At 34.2% G+C, this 16,421-nt stretch overlaps 1 protein-coding gene across 1 annotated transcript; it reads right to left on the bottom strand.

The window, feature by feature from the left end:
- Nucleotides 1-1,142: 1,142 nt before the first annotated feature.
- LOC130809940 (homeobox-leucine zipper protein ANTHOCYANINLESS 2) lies at nt 1,143-8,031 on the bottom strand. The gene is made up of 9 exons (XM_057675815.1): nt 7,148-8,031; nt 6,799-7,055; nt 6,583-6,700; nt 5,801-6,496; nt 5,521-5,622; nt 5,230-5,442; nt 3,359-3,533; nt 2,711-3,078; nt 1,143-1,967 (listed from the first exon to the last, which is right to left on the bottom strand). Exons 1-9 carry the CDS (start codon nt 7,373-7,375, stop codon nt 1,593-1,595), a joined length of 2,532 nt encoding a protein of 843 aa, XP_057531798.1. The 5' UTR covers nt 7,376-8,031; the 3' UTR covers nt 1,143-1,592.
- Nucleotides 8,032-16,421: the final 8,390 nt, after the last annotated feature.

The raw sequence follows: 16,421 nt of genomic DNA, 5'->3' as shown, positions 1-16,421 counted from the left end.
TAATTAGTGACAATCATCACCATTTTATTGTTAAAAAAAATTTAGTGACTGCCTAACTGCAACCTTACGTCGTCTTCATTTCATCTTTAATAATTTATAAATAAAATTAGCGACGGTATGGCTAAGGCTCTAGGTCATCGCCATTTTTGGTGCAATCACCAACTGTTGCCACTTTCAATGTTGTTGCCAAGCTGTAGTCAGTCAATCACTATGTTCAAACGTTATCAATAAAAAGAATCCGTATCTAAATTTGCAACTTCATTTTTGATTTCTCATTTCGACTTTCTCAAGACTTATCCTTACTTCAAATTTCTTTAAGATTTTTCCTCATTTTTGAATTTTTAATGAATTTATTCTAACTTCATTTTCGATTTCTTATCTCTTAATTTTGAATTTATTAATTAAAAACAATAATGCAAATATAGAAGGAAAAAAATTGCATTTTAGTTTGTATTATACTTCTATATATTAGTTAATTTTGATATAACTTAAATTTTATTAAAAAAATATTTAAAATAAAAAATTATTATAATTAATAAAATAAAATACTTAATTTAATATCAATGAAAAATTATTAATATTTATTATAACAATAGAGTAATCAATTAATTAACAATTAATAAAACGTGGACATTTTTTCAAAATGGCGACAACGTCCCAGCGACACAAATTGTTGCTATTTTTTTTAAAAAAAGTTGGACAATGAATTGACGAGAACCAAACAATCAGCATAATATACTAGAAGATGGCATCGAGATGAGCTACTGCCCGAGGCGCCGCCAGATCTAGTGAAGCCCGAGCATGGCGCTTTAAGTTAGCGTGCACTTAAAAAGCCATCCCTCACTGAAGCCATTTAGAGGCCGCTAGTCGACACCAAGTGTCATTGCTAATTGTGCGTATTTTTTAGTGTGTTTAAGTAAAGTAATGAAACAAAAATTAAATTGATAACTTTTTTCTTACAAAAAAAAACCCATCTCAATGCAATAAAATTGAGAGTTACATTGCAGAAAATGAATTGGAATTAGACTTAGAAAAAAAATCAAATTAATACTTACTATTTAACTGTACCAAGATATAAATTAAAGGGGAAAACAAGCACTCAAATCATTAAACTCCAAGATCATACCAAGAGCTACTAGTAATTGAGAAGTGTACTTAATCTTAAATCCTCTAAAAGATTTACCTCTGAAAAACCTTAGTAACAATGAACAATTCCTTTGATCATTGAACAAGTACAGAAAATTACATGGTTACATTAATTAATTAAGTTAACCAAAAGTTCAAAAACTCATATGGGTCAAAACCCTGAGTCAATACCCGAACCACCACCCTTGTTTCAAGCTAGTTTTCTCGGAAAACACAACCGGAAAACCACCTTGTCACAAGGGTTTTTGCAAACCACACGCGGTTCGTTCTTGACTCACACCCCACTTTCTGAGTTTTCCCCATTAAAACTCACCATATTTCCTCCTTTTTTACCATCGCATTACAAATTCAAAGATTACCAATGAAAAAACACCAAAAATTTATTTGTACAGTAACTCATGATCTCAGCCACTGTCATGATTGATAAATCTCAGCCGTCGGATCAGCTAACTTTCACAGTTAAGAGCGGCCTTGATTTTTTGAACAGTGCATGATATAAGGTTGCTTACAGTTTCCACTGATTCTACAGTGAGTTTTGCAGTAGGGAGGCTATTAACAAGAATTTGAAATGCAACTGTAAGGAGGGATCCACCCACCCTTTGTTGGCCTCCATCCATGCTAATGTTGGGCCCACGAGATCCTGAACCGTCAGGGACAATTGCAAATCCCGAGGGAAGAAGCGCAACATAGGCAGAGTCACCACCGTTCATAACCACATGCATTGCCGGGATATCAACCGGAGCGTACACAACAAGTGACCCAGATGCATCTGTGCATGTTTCTTGTAAAATCAGCATACTGCTCTGATTGGGGTTCACAGCCTGCACACAGTACACAAAAGCCAAAATACCCTCAATCTTTATCACATTTCCATAAAATAATATTTCACCTTTTTGTACTAAAAAGTTGGAAAATCAGAAATCACAACAGTACTAGTTAACAGTTGTTCATTCGGATCATCGGGTTGATTTCGAATTAACTATTTCGGGTCGACTTAAAATCGGGTTTGTGTTTTACACAATTGTAGCTCATTTTTTAAGTCGGGTGAAATCGAATTCGATTACAAGATCGAGTAAGTTTCGGATCGTCAGGTCTATTGTAAATACCTCTAATTACTGCTATACTTTGTTACTACACCTAGAAAAAGGGTCAAAATTGAATACCCAATAGTTATAAACTGTTGAGTGTTGAGTGGTCCAAATAAAAAAAAAATAAATAAAAAATAAAAAAAACTAAAATGTGTCCAAACATATTGACTTTTCTGATAATATTGTGAAAAAAATAGAAATAATATGTTACAAAAAAGCTGTCCCTATATCTGCCTCAAAGTAACATGTCCTTTAACATACTAGTACTAGTATGCTTCCAAGTTTATGATTTGGAACCCAATTTTTTACCATAACAAAGACAAACTTCTTTTTTGACCTTTCACTCCAAGACACAGGCACATTTTCAGATCTCTCTTGTACCATCATCGTGCATTACAGGAAAAGATAATACTAATATTATTATTAATTTATTATGCAGATAAATATAAGGAAAAAAGAAAATATAGGAGACATACACCAGCTCTGAGGAGAGAGACACAGTTGCCTTGATCTTGGCCCTTGGCAATGTGGGCCATCTCTTGCATAGGCCCACCGTTAGATAAGATGTCCCACTCGCTTCTCAACCGTTCATCACGCAGGAAATCAAACAGTCTCTGAGGGGAAACAGGCAACCATACTGATGTTGCTGCACTCAGTACTATACCCGATGGCTCTCCCGGATCATCCATGCTCTTTCGGGTCATAACCCGGACATCTTCGTCTATATTCCCCATGTTCAACTTGTTCCACTTGTGTACTGTTGATGCGCACACTCCGGCGCAGAAGTTGTTAGTCATCCTTTGTGCTAGCTTTAACATACTCCTACGCCCGCCTGTTGTGATAGCTGCAAGAAAATTCCTAGATTTTTTAACTAAGACTACATGAAAATCTACTAAATATCTCGGATTGAAAAAGTTGCTACACTTGCGTAGTAATAATTATTAATTCGTATCTATTGTTTTACTTTTTATTCTTTTATGTATGACGAAAACATAGTCGATGTCAAGTCAGATTTATTTAATTCATCTCAATACGTATTTCCATCATTTTTTAATTTTTAATTATACATAACTAAGATATTTAATAACATACAATGCATTAAATAGTGTGAAAACAAAAGCTACCGTTGTGGTCTCCTGAAGGTATGTTAGCGGACATGAGAATAGCTAAGCACTCGCATTGGCGTTGGAGGGTGGTGATCCATCTCTGGGCGCCAAAGCCTAATCCCGAGCTAACTAATGGGCGATAGAGTTGGTGGATGCTACCTTCCTCGTATTCAGAATGTTCCACCCATGTAACCTATAAAATAAAATTATACATCACTATTGTTATCAATATAAGCGTTTTATTAGCGTATGTACATGTCGATTATACCAAGTAATTATCCCGATACCAAGTGGCTCTCACTTAAGCAGGGTGCGAACGTTAGTCACAGATGGCTTAGTCAAATTGTGAAGAGAAGAGGACAAAAGAAAGATCAATGCATTACAGTCAGAGTTCTGACAGAAGACACTAGAGACGGCGCAAGTGAGGGGAGAAGCACAGTGGAATAGAAGAATTCTATCATTCATATACGCTAAATAATAATATCAACATTAAATTATTTGCAAAAACATAACACAATGCAATTGGGTACTATAAAATAATTAAGTTACATGATAAAGACAATATGATAAGCAAAAATATTGGATATTTTGCTCCAGATTGGTCTGTACTATTATAATAATGTGAGATAAGACACAAGGATTCAAACATAGTAAGATCATTTAAGCATTGAGATGCGGACTATAAGATAAATTTTTTATTGGGCTTGTACACAGTAAAAATTCGTATAAAAGGAAAGTTGGCTGAACACAAGTCCGATAAGGTTCCATCTTAAAATCAACTCATCAAACTTATATAAATCTCAGTTAATCTATCTATAATATTTCGATGTGAGATCACATATGGGTTATTAGACACTAATTAGATGAGAACAAGATAATATTGACAGTCTAGAGAGTTTTTTTGACTACATAGTGATGAGTGAGCAACTAATACACAAATAAATTAATGCGCAAGAATTTAGAATAATAAAAAATTAATCAGAGGAATCAGAATAGAAACATCAAATGTATAGTTTAATGACCCTATGTTTGAGGATTACAAGGCATTAGTTAATTAATTAAAAAATTAATATGTTGAAGGTTCAGAAAAAAAAACGGATAATAGAGGCTTCTATTCATTAAACAATGACTGAATCCTCGATCTGGTGGCGTACGGATTAATGATATATTAATGGTGTTGAGCATTGAACAAGGAGTTGTCGAAACTTGAGGTTAGCAATATATATGGCACAAAAGAAGCATCTAACTCAATAAAATAATTAGGAAGGATTTTAATTAAATTAATGAATTAAGTGATTAATCGGCCGACAAACAAGATTCATTGATGCATGAGCTTGAAAATTAAAAAATAAAAATAAAAAAATAAAAAAAGCTAACATAGAGATGGTGTTACATGTTGCTTTCATGAATCAAATGGTTTTATGTTAGCTGGTTATAAGTCCAATTTAGCAGTTGCAACTAAACTCATTAAAGGCTAAAGTGGAGAGGACACCCAACTTGGGATCAACTCAATGAATATAGGAGTCATTATTAACATAATAAGACTAAATTAATTATCACAACAACATCATGTTAAAGGCTTACTCTTAATGAAAGAAACTTGGTCGACTCAATAGACAAATAAAATATATTACTTGGTGGGTAAATGTAGCTAAGTTCGGTCTATTACATAGGGTCAAAGTTTAAACATTTAGATTATCACAAAAAATAAGGTTGCGTGTATTCAATCGTTCTAGATTCCACTTGGACGTGAAATAGCACTTAATGATATTGAGGTAATAAAAAGAAAAAGGTATATTAATTAAATTAAATTTATTAATTAAATTATTCTAAACAGTTGAGTAAGGAAGGAATGATGGTCCATTAAGTAAAAGTGTTGTAATAAGTACCTTAGAATAGCCGTTTGGCATATCTTGTACTACGCACCCAGAGGGAAGCCTCCTACAATTTACGTACGTAGGTGAAATGGAGCTTTCCCGGATGCAGTCGATGGATACATCGACAACAGCCCACACACCCTCAGCATGCTGTTTGCAGAACCTCAGGAAGTTCACCACTCGAACCGGCACCAATGGTGATAAAACTTGGAGCTCACAATGCATCTAATTAAAATCAACAACAATAATTATTATTATTAAGATTATTGGTTTGATTAATGAATAATTATCAATGTTAATTACCAATTGAAGTGCACCATTTCTTGTTCCTCCCATTCCACTTGAAATCACATCAGTAGTTGTAGCTCTAGCAATCATCCCAGGGAACATTTCAGCCCACCGATTCTACATCATTAAGTTAACGATTATATAATATGTAGTGTATCCCGCTCATCGAAAACTGATATATCATCGTCTGGGAAGGGAAAAAAGTGGCAACAATCCATACCCATAAAGGAGGATGTCCCAAAGAATAGAATTAAGTATTTATTGAGATTTGTGAAAAAAAAAAAAAAAAGCATACCGCATCCATAATAGTCTCAACAAAAGCTAAACTGTTGATGATCACCATACCAGTTTCTCTAGTAGCTTCAGAGACAAAACCATTAGGTTTCATACCAATAATAGGATTAAAAGATCTCATATACTCATCATGATTCAACACTTCCCTTCCACCAGAATCCATACTCCTTAACCATAATGGCTCTTCGCTTTGAGCCAACTTAACAAGTTCATCCATAGCACCCAAAGCCAGCTCCAAATACATGGATCTCTCGAAAGATCGTTCGATACCCGATACATTGGCAGTAGATTTAGTAGGAGAAACTACAGGCAAAGCATTGGATATCCCACTTCCAAAATCAGGTGCTAAGGGCAATGAAGATGTGGTCACAGTGTTTAAAGGACCAAACCCATTGGTCCCAACAGCAAGCTCTAAAGATGAGCTAGGCATTGGTGGAGCAGATAAGCCTGATAGGGATGATACTGGTCGACCTATAAATTTACTTGCAAGTGCACAAACTCGGTCTAATTCCTCCTTTAGACGCCCATTTTCAATCCTTAAGTGTTGCTCCTCCATTGATATATCTCCTATCATGGCTGGACCTCCACAATTGTTACAAATTGGGTTTCTTAATGCTTCTCTAATAGACATGTTTTCTGCTCTTAGCTTGTCATTCTCTTGCCTTAGGATTGAATTCTCATGCCTCTCCAATTGGGTCTACAAACCAAATTTACATAATAATTACTCAAAAATCTATATTAATTATTATATTTAACATACAAATGATAGTTATACTCACTAACCTTCATCTGGGTCCGACGATTTTGGAACCAAAACTTGACTTGTCTAGTCTCAAGACAAAGTTTTTTGCTGAGCTCCAATCTTTGCTTTTCATCAGGATGAGGGCATTCTTTGAACACACTGGAAAAAGGTGGTTTTTTTTTTGGGGAAACAAAGAGAAATTAGAAGATGATGCAAAAAAAAAAAGGAAGAGTGAGGAAAAGATGTAGGAAGCATACGCTTCAAGCTCTTGGATTTGCTGAGGGGTGTGTCGGTGGTATCTTTTCTTTCTTGGAGGGAGATCAGAAGCATCTTGATCATCACCAGATGCACCATCCAAGTTATCACTTCCAGATCTACTTTCATGTTCTTCATTATCTCTACTTCTTCTTGCTCCTATGGTTGATCCACCACCACCACCTCCACCATTTCCATTTGCTTCATAATTTTGATCTGTTACTCTTGTTACCTCTCCATGCCCCTCCATTCCTGTTTGCTACACAACCAAGAAAAAGCATTAAAAGGGAGGATTAAACCCAATAAAAATAATCTTAGTTAAATGGAAAAAAAGAGAGAGAAAGTATATACAAGACCAAGAGAGAGGCCAGGAGTATTGAAGAAAGACTTGTTCATGGAAGTGGGACCCACAAGACGATGTTGTTGTTGTTGTTGTTGTTGTTGATGATGAGGAGAAATGGCACCGGGAGGCATGTTATGGTTGTTGTAGGGGATGTCAGTAACTAGCCTTGCACCACCACCGCCGCCACCTTCGCTTCCAGTACCACCACTACTATCAAGAAATCCCCCAAAATTCATGAAAAAATATCAGAACTTTATGAGTTCTTCAATTTTTCCCACCTTCTATTTATTATTGTTATTATTATTGTTTCCTTAAAATTCAACAATGGCAATTAATTATTCACTTGATAGACTTTAAATAAGAAAATGACCCAGTATGAAATGGGTATAAGTGAAGTCTAAACACCCAAAAAAATGGAAAATTCTTAAGTGTAAGAAAGAGAAAGAAAGCAAGAGAGGATAGAGAAGACAAGAGGGGATAAAAATACCCAGATGTCTACAATTCCTCTCAAGATAAAAAGAAGTTATCTTTTAGAGAAAGAAGGGCAGTGATGTGTGTTGTTGATGATGAGTATAAAGTATAAAGAATAAAGCCTTTCCTTCTCAAACCCTCCTTCAAAAAAAAAACCCTAGGAAGCTCAAAGTGAGTTAAAAAGGGGAAAGAGTGTCTTTTATGTAAAAGGGTGTCTGCATGGTTTGACAAAGAAAAGGTGGTGCGCCCATTTGAAGACCTACAAAAGTAGAAAACAAAAAAAAAGAAGAGAGAGAAAGAAAAAGAGAGGTTTTAGGTGGGGAAAGAAGAAGAAATGCGAAGGAAGAAGATGAAGAAGATAAAAAGGACAATATGTGGAGTCTTCGAAGCCTTACAAATAGTTGCCTCCAAAATACAAATACTTACACTTACACACACACACACCACCCCACCCCACCCCACCCCACAGGATTAAACTAAAGCGTCGGTTGACTATTTTCCCCCTACTTTCCTTTTTCTCTCTCTTTCTCTCTCCTCTATTATCCATTAATATCATTTTTTTTTACGTTTTTACTCTCCTAATAAGTACTTATTTGATTTTTTAAATTCTTGTGAAAAACGATTTTTAATTGGATCGGTTGTAATTTTAAAAATATTATAAATAGCCATTATAAATAATGTAAATAGACATTTAAGATATTGAATTTGAACATTAAGAATAATATAAATAGACATTAAGAATACGGTAAGTAGACATTATGAACTGGATTGAGATATATCTTTTACAGATCGGTCTGTTAAGAGACTAACAAATTTGCTTTTCATTGCTACTTTTATTGAAGAAAGAAAATAGATTTACTCTTGAAAAAGAATGTTTTTAAGTGAAATGATTTTAAATATAGAGTTTTGTTGGAAAAAAAATTAAAGAAAGTAAATATAGTAAAGTGATAAATGTAAAACTTAAAACTACTATTATATTATTGATTTTTTCTTTTTTTTTTTCTCATAATAATGTTAAATTAAATGTGATTACAATCTAATTTATAGCACTAGAATAACTATAATCAACTAGATTTAGACCTGGGAAAACAGTCGGTCGGTCGGGTTTTGGGTCGGATCAATTTCGGTCGGGTCATTTTCGGGTCGGGTCAGTTTCGGATCAGGTCAGTTTCAAGTCAGATCACTCTAGGTTTCGGGTAGGTTCGGATTGATCCAACGGGTTACCATAAAACATTAGAATATCTAATCGACTAATTCAACATAAAAAAAAATCATTAAAATGTCTAAAAAAAATCATTAGAGAAATTACATGTACGATTTTCAAAAAATAGTTGGTATGTCAGGTTCATTTAAGTGCAAGAAAAATAGGGGAATTACCGAATTAATACTTATTTTGAAAGACTTGTAAGATACGTGCTTTATAAAAGTTATTTTGTTTATTATAATTGTAACGTTAGATAAAAATGACGTTAAAATTATCTTCACAATTTTCATGTTGGAAAGATATACAACTAACTAAGTACTTATTTCGTCTTATAAGATACGCGTTTTATAATTTAGGGTAGCGACATTCGTTTTTTGAAAAGCTCATTCAAACGTGCGAAACGTTCGTATAAATTATATTGATTTGCTTACTGAAATGTAGAAGAATTAAAAACTCATTTGACTGATTTAACAAGATACATGTATTCAATTAAGATGATTATAACGTCCTGTTTTTGAAGAAAAATAATTACGATGGCTAAAAAGACGTTAAATACGTGTTTTTTGAGATCTATTGATGAGTTTTAGGGTTCAAGTGATATACTCAATATGTTGAGATACTTTGAAAACTAAAATTTTATTTGAAATGAATTCTAACATTGAAATTACTCTAAAAATTGATATTAAATCGGTCAAAACGGGTCGGTTTCCGGTCGGGTCATTTTCGGTCGGGTAATTATCGGGTCGGTCATGTTTCGGATTAAGTCGCTTTCGGGTCGGTCGGGTTCGGGTTTTGTCGGGTCGGGTCCCGGGTTCATTTTCGGGTCAGATCAAATTTTCCCAGGTCTAGAATCATGGGAGCATAATGTTAAGTAGACCTCTGTTTTTTCTAATAACCACTAAATTAAAGTAACTAAAAAAATAACTAACTTATTATAAAATACTATAATAACTTAACTCCTAAATAATAATTATTTTTAATTTTAAATCACATCTCAACAGGTTTGTATTCTCATAGAAAGAAACATATTAGATGTATCGTTTAATTCAATTATAAGATATATCTCTTAAAATAATTTGTGAAAAGGTTAAGGGGCCAAAATAAGTGGAGATTAAATAGTTGTTGCAGTATTTTGCAAATGATTGTCTGCTTATTTTATTATTTTGTTCAACTGACTGAAATTGTTGAATATTTTTATTGGTTTTAATAAGCCGGTATAGTAAGTCGGTTATTTGTAGAAATATTTGATAAAATTAATTACTAAAGGTTGGTTATTAATTAGAAAAATAGCAAAGAATTGAAACCCAAGGTTAAGGAAATTAAATCATCTAAAGCAACTTTTTCAATATGATATAAAAGCTACCGTTTTTGTCCTATTAAGTTTGTTTTAAATTTGTTCTATTAAATTTGTCATTTTTATTTTTGATCATGAATTATAAGCTTTATTAATTCTCATTCGTACATTTAATTTTTCCTTCTCATCTCGTTCACGAAATATTTATCTCACTTCTCCATAAAATATTAATTTTGTAATGTTTTGTGGAATAGAAAAAATATGTTTAGACGTCTAGAAAAGCTTCCAAGAAAGATATTTGTCAAACATTTTAAATGAGAGCAATTTAAAAGAAATGTAACAATGTGAATGAAATATACAACAAGTGTAAAATGAGAAATACAAGTCTATCACTAGAATAGTTTCTTTGTTCTTATCAATTGTTATTATTTTATTTATAGTAAGCTTATTAAATTTTGTCATATTTTTATTTAGGAAAAAATAATTTTTAAATTCTCAACTTGAGATATTCTAACTTTCAAACTATAAAAATCTTAAATTTGCATTTTATCATAAAAATTCCAACTTTAGGGTAGCTTAGTTTGAAATACATAACCTATTGAAAACACTAACAGAAATAAAAACGAATATGTGGTATCAATTTATTAATCCATATGTTTTTTTCTTTAAGATTTTAAGAAAAAGTTGGAATTTTAAAACAATATGCTTAAAGTGTACTCATAAAGTTATTATTTATAGCATTAAAGTGATAACTTACAATCTTAAAGTGATCAATTGAAGAAATAAGATGATTATAAGAGTCCGTCTCATGATAAAACGGTCTCATATAAGACTTGTCGATATAAATAATACTAATTAGCCTTTTGCTATTTAAAACTCTAACTAAACTCTCATTTTGGGCTTGGCTTGCGCAGATATCAATTTTCTTTAGAAGTTTTCAAATATATCAATTTTCCTAACGACATAAAAAGTTTTCAGGGAATAACAAATGCACCCAACTTAAATGAAGAAGGTAATATACAATCTATATGAATACAATACATACACAATACATGCAACGAATTCTATATGAATACAATACATACACAATACATGCAACGAATTCTATATGAATACAATACATTCACAATACATGCAACGAATTCTATATGAATACAATACATACACAATACATGCAACGAATTCTATATGAATACAATACATACACAATACATGCAACGAATTCTATATGCTCTAAACTACATGAATGCAAATATTTGATACAAGATAGACACCTAAGCCAGTGTTGAGAAGGATGAGAGAAAATGGTGATAGGAAAAGGAATATGGACAAAAAACGGAGTTTGACAATATTCAGAGTAGTTTATCAAATGTACTCACGAGGTTTGTAAGACATTTTACACTTTCCAACTCTCAATGGTATCACATTGGTCAAGGCAAGGACTCTAGTAATAGTAAAATAAAATACTAATGAGAATTCTTTTCAATTTGTCAAACAATTTAAAAGCCTTAATTGCAGCGGAATTATTGCCAGAAATTATCAAATCATCAACAAATATTAACACATTTAAGTGAACCTCACCCTTAGTATATGTAAAGAGTGAATAATCGGAATAGGACTGTAAAAACCCGTACCTCTTCAAGGCGATGACCAATTTTGCATTCCAACATCTTGGTGCCTACTTTAATCTGTATAAGGATTTTTTTAGGCGAAAAACCTACTAGGAGAATCCGAATGAAAGCCTGGAGGAAGTTTCATGTAAACTTCCTCATCGAGGTCACCGTGCAAAAATGCGTTATGCACATCCATTTGATGCAACTCCCAGTTCTTAGAAGCTGCAATTGCTAGAAAGGCTCGTATTGTAACCATTTTTGCTACAGGGGCAAAAGTCTCATCATCCCTTCAACCTGATGATTACCAAAGACCACCAATCGTGCCTTCAACCTTTCAATGCTACCGTCAGACTTGAACTTGATTTTGTACACCCATTTGCTTCCTAAGGCTTTCTTGCCCGGTGGAAGATACTCCATTACCCACGCACCATTATTCTCCAAGGCACTTATTTCTTCCTGCATAGGTTTACGCCATCCGTCATCTTTCATTGCTTCCTTGAAAGATGTAGGCTCCTTCTCTGCTGTAACAGCTGCAATAAAATTTCGGTGTTTCATAGAAAATTTGTCACAACTAACATAATGTGCTATAGGATAGGGCATACCTGAGGGAGGTTGTGATGTGGGCGTTGGTGAGTCGGGAGATGGACTTTGCGTGAACACGGTATGAGTAACATAATCCCTATACCAAACATTAGAATATTTTTCTCGGAAACCACGACCCATATTCTCTTCTGTTTCTGCACTTGCTGTGGTACTATGATTGGATGGAGGAACATCATCCCCTACTGCAGGAGACGCTACTGGTGGAGATGTAGCCGCCGCCCCTGCAGTAGAAAACGGTTCCTATATTGGCATGGCAACAGGCTGTGCAGCATGCTGCAACAGCTCTTGTGTTGTTGCTGTTTCAGGCTGCTGTAATGCCTGCTGTGCCATAGGTAAGGGCTGCACGCATGGAGCTGGCAGTTGGCCCAAATCAGTGTCATCATAATCATAAAGATCCAAATTAATTCCCAAACCATTTTGCTCATTCTCAGGCACAAGATTTTTATCCTCCGAATGTAAATAAGGAAAAACATGCTTGAAAAATTTTACATCACGTGACACGAAAAATTTTGTTAGTGTCCAAATCAAAGAGACTCCCCCTTCGTACCAAAAGGATATCCAACAAAAATACACTTCCTAGTTCGGCTTGCAAATTTATCCCCTTTTGCCCGTTGATTGTGAGCAAAACACAAAGATCCAAACACATGTAACTCCTTAAAAGAGGGAGGATGACCAAATAGGACTTCATAGGGAGTACATTTATTTAAAATGCTAGATGGTGTTCAATTAATAACATGAGCAGCGGCTAATACGCATTCACCCCAAAAATCAATCGGCAACCCCCCTTAAAACCTCAAAGCCCGAGCAACATTAAGAATATGTCTATGTTTTCGTTCGACCCTCCCATTTTGTTGAGGAGTGCCGACACATGATTTTTGAAATCCAGTTGCCAAAAAATAATCTTTCAAGCAATTAAATTCAGTTCTATGATCACTACGAACAATTTTTAATTTTTGGCCAAATTGTTGGTCAATCATAGCAATAAAAGACATGAATATACGAAAAACCTCCTTTTTATCAATTAATAAATAAACCCAAACGGCATGAGAAAATTCATCTACGATAGTCAAAAAATAATGAGCACCACAAGAAGAGAGTTGGTCATATGGACCCCATAAATCACAATGTTCTAACTCGAAAATCCGAGTTGTTTTATTTTCACTCAAAGGAAAACTACTCCTAGGTTGCTTAGCACGATAACAAACTTCACAATCTTTAGGTAAACTACATGGTGTATTATTAAAAAAAGGAAGCCACTTTACAACTTTCTCGGAAGGATGCCCCAATCTACTATGCCACAACTCCAAGGAAGACGAGTTATCCACCGAAATAACTGAAACAACTTGCACCATTGTATCCTCACGCAAGAAATAAAGTCCATCCCGTCGATCACCCGTGCCAATCATTTCCCTCGTGTGTAGGTCGTGTATAATACATTGAGATGAATTAGTTATGACACAACAATTTAAATCATCACTCAATTGTGAAACCGAAATTAAATTACAATGCAATTTGGGAACAAAAAGAACATTAGTGAGGGTGATGTTATTTGTGAGCTTGGCATCACCCTCCTTAACTGCTACAATATTTTTGCCATCCGGGAGACCAATAGGAAATGGTGGCACTTCCTTGATATTGGTTAAACATGATAAATTTCCCGTGACGTGATGAGAGCATCCCGTATCAATAATCCACTCACCATTCAACCGATTTGAAGGAAGTGGCGGTGTACCAAAAGGCTTAAACCAAGGACTGCCACTGTTCGGTAGTGAACCCCAAAAGTGGCTGTGTGTCAGTCCCAATAGGTGGAGCATTTGAGGTCGTAGCATTAGCCTTCACAACGCCACGACTGCGACCTGCAGTAGTAGGAGCATGTTTCACTTTCGATGTACCCTTCGAATCTGCACCAGGAGAGCAGTACTTCTCCACATACCAATCCGGAACCCCATGAAGTTCAAAACATAAGGAGGTATCATGGCCCCTTTGGTGACAATAGGTGCACGTTAACGCGGCCTTTTCTGCTCGACTAAGTAGTGGCTTAGTCCTATTTTCCATGCGAACAGCAAAACCCGCAACTTCCGGCTTCTCATCCCTCACTTGTGATATGCCTCGAACACGTTCCTCTTGGGAAATTTGTTGATAGGCTCTGTTTAAGGAAGGCAGGGGGTCGTGTGATAGTAAATTAGATCGTAAAGAAGCGTAATAATCGGAATAAAGGCTTAACAGAAATTGTTGTAATCTGTCATTCTCTCGCCTTGTTTCATGTTGCTTCCCAACTCCACAAGTGCATAGACCACACTTATAGCTGATCAGAGGTTCATATTTGGCAAGATCATCCCACAAGACTTTCAATTTACCAAAATAAGTTGCAATTGACATGGTCTTTGTTTGCTCACACCTATTGTCTCTACCTTTAGTTGTTGTATACGCGGTCCATTGATCACACAAAATCTCTCTTTTAAATCATCCCATAAATTCTTTGCATTGTCATAATGTGAAAGCAAAGATTTCACTTTTCGAATCAATTGTATTCATGAGCCACGAAACAAGCATACAATGTATCGTGACCCAATCATCCTTAGTAGCAGGAGATATGACATCGGTGATGGTTCCATCAATGAAACCATACTTGCGACGAGATAAAAGAGCCACATAAATCGCATGAGACCAATCGTCAAAATTATCGAGCTTTAGTCGTACAGCCATGATGAATTCTCCGAGTTTATCTTGTAGTCCTAGATAAAAAGGGGAGTTTGGTTCAATTTTAAGTGGTGGTGGTGGTGGTGGTTCACCGCCGCCTGTCATATTTTCGAGGGTTAAAAAAAACGATCCGATACCATGAAAAGCTGTATTGAGGAAGGAAGCTAAATTGTCTGTCTTTTCATTCAATATGCATAACTATATATTTACAAGATAATAGGCAAGGGAATCAATCAAAATAATTGGCTACATAATTTAGATAAAGCCATATATAGCAAATATATCCCAAAATATATTCATCCCATATTTATCTTATTAGTAGTACATTCAGCTTGGGTACCCGGTTTATTTGAACAGTCCTAGTAATTAGTTCCATATCCAACTTTAGTATATTACTATTGTACTAGCTGTAGGGTTTGCTTCTTTTAGCCTATAAAGTTTCTAATTATACCATCTAAATTCAATATTTTAACCCTCAAAGCACACAAGCATCCGACTACCAAAGTTCAAGCATGCAGAGGACTCCATCGTCAACATTCAATATTCATGTAATTTATTTTGAGACTTCATATGTATTTAGAGTATTTTAGACAATAAATTGTATTTTAATTGTTATCAAAACTTAACTTTATAATTTGTATTATATTTTAAATTTTTGTATAAGAAATATTTGCCTACCACGGGTCTTAAAACCGCTTTAAAAATGGGTGGGTAGTGACAAAAAATATGTCCGTAAATGCGAGTGAGCTTTTAAATATTTGAGCCCACGGGTAGATTTTTTAGGCACTATCCAGTCCGCTATCCGCCCATAAAAACAGCTCTAGTTGAGATAATTTTGATTTGTATATCATAAGTTATGAGGAAAATAGTAAGACATGTTAGATTTTTGTGTCCGAACCTTTAGTTTTTGAAGTTATAATTTTTTGAAAAATTACACAGATTAATCTAATATTTTATTGATTTTCCTATAATAATTTAAATTTTTCATTAATCATGAGTAATTCCAATTAAGGGTCACTTAGTCAGAAACATTGTTGTTTAAGTTATTACAAACTTTTGTAGGTTAATTAATACAAAGGAAAAATAAAATAAAAATTCAAAAATATTAAAAATTTAAAGTTTAAAATAAAAAATAAATTTATTTGATTTCTCTTTTTGATTTTTTAATTTTTATAATTTAATTTTGTTTTATTTTTTTTATTTTATATGCGAATGACTTACCCCCTATGGTCGTTGAAATTGTTCCAATCTTGATCCAATTCTTTGTTTAATGTTTTCATGCATACAATACTTATATTTTTCCACATAGAGGCTCATTTTTCCGGCAAATTAAGCTGAGACACAAAAACTTTTTATAATTAGGAAAAATGATCTTTAAATTTTTCTTTCTTCCTATA

Source organism: Amaranthus tricolor, chromosome 4, assembly GCF_026212465.1.
Source record: "Amaranthus tricolor cultivar Red isolate AtriRed21 chromosome 4, ASM2621246v1, whole genome shotgun sequence".
In the NCBI taxonomy this organism is placed as follows: Eukaryota; Viridiplantae; Streptophyta; class Magnoliopsida; order Caryophyllales; family Amaranthaceae; genus Amaranthus; species Amaranthus tricolor.
This window is presented reverse-complemented; position numbering and strand designations above follow the sequence as displayed.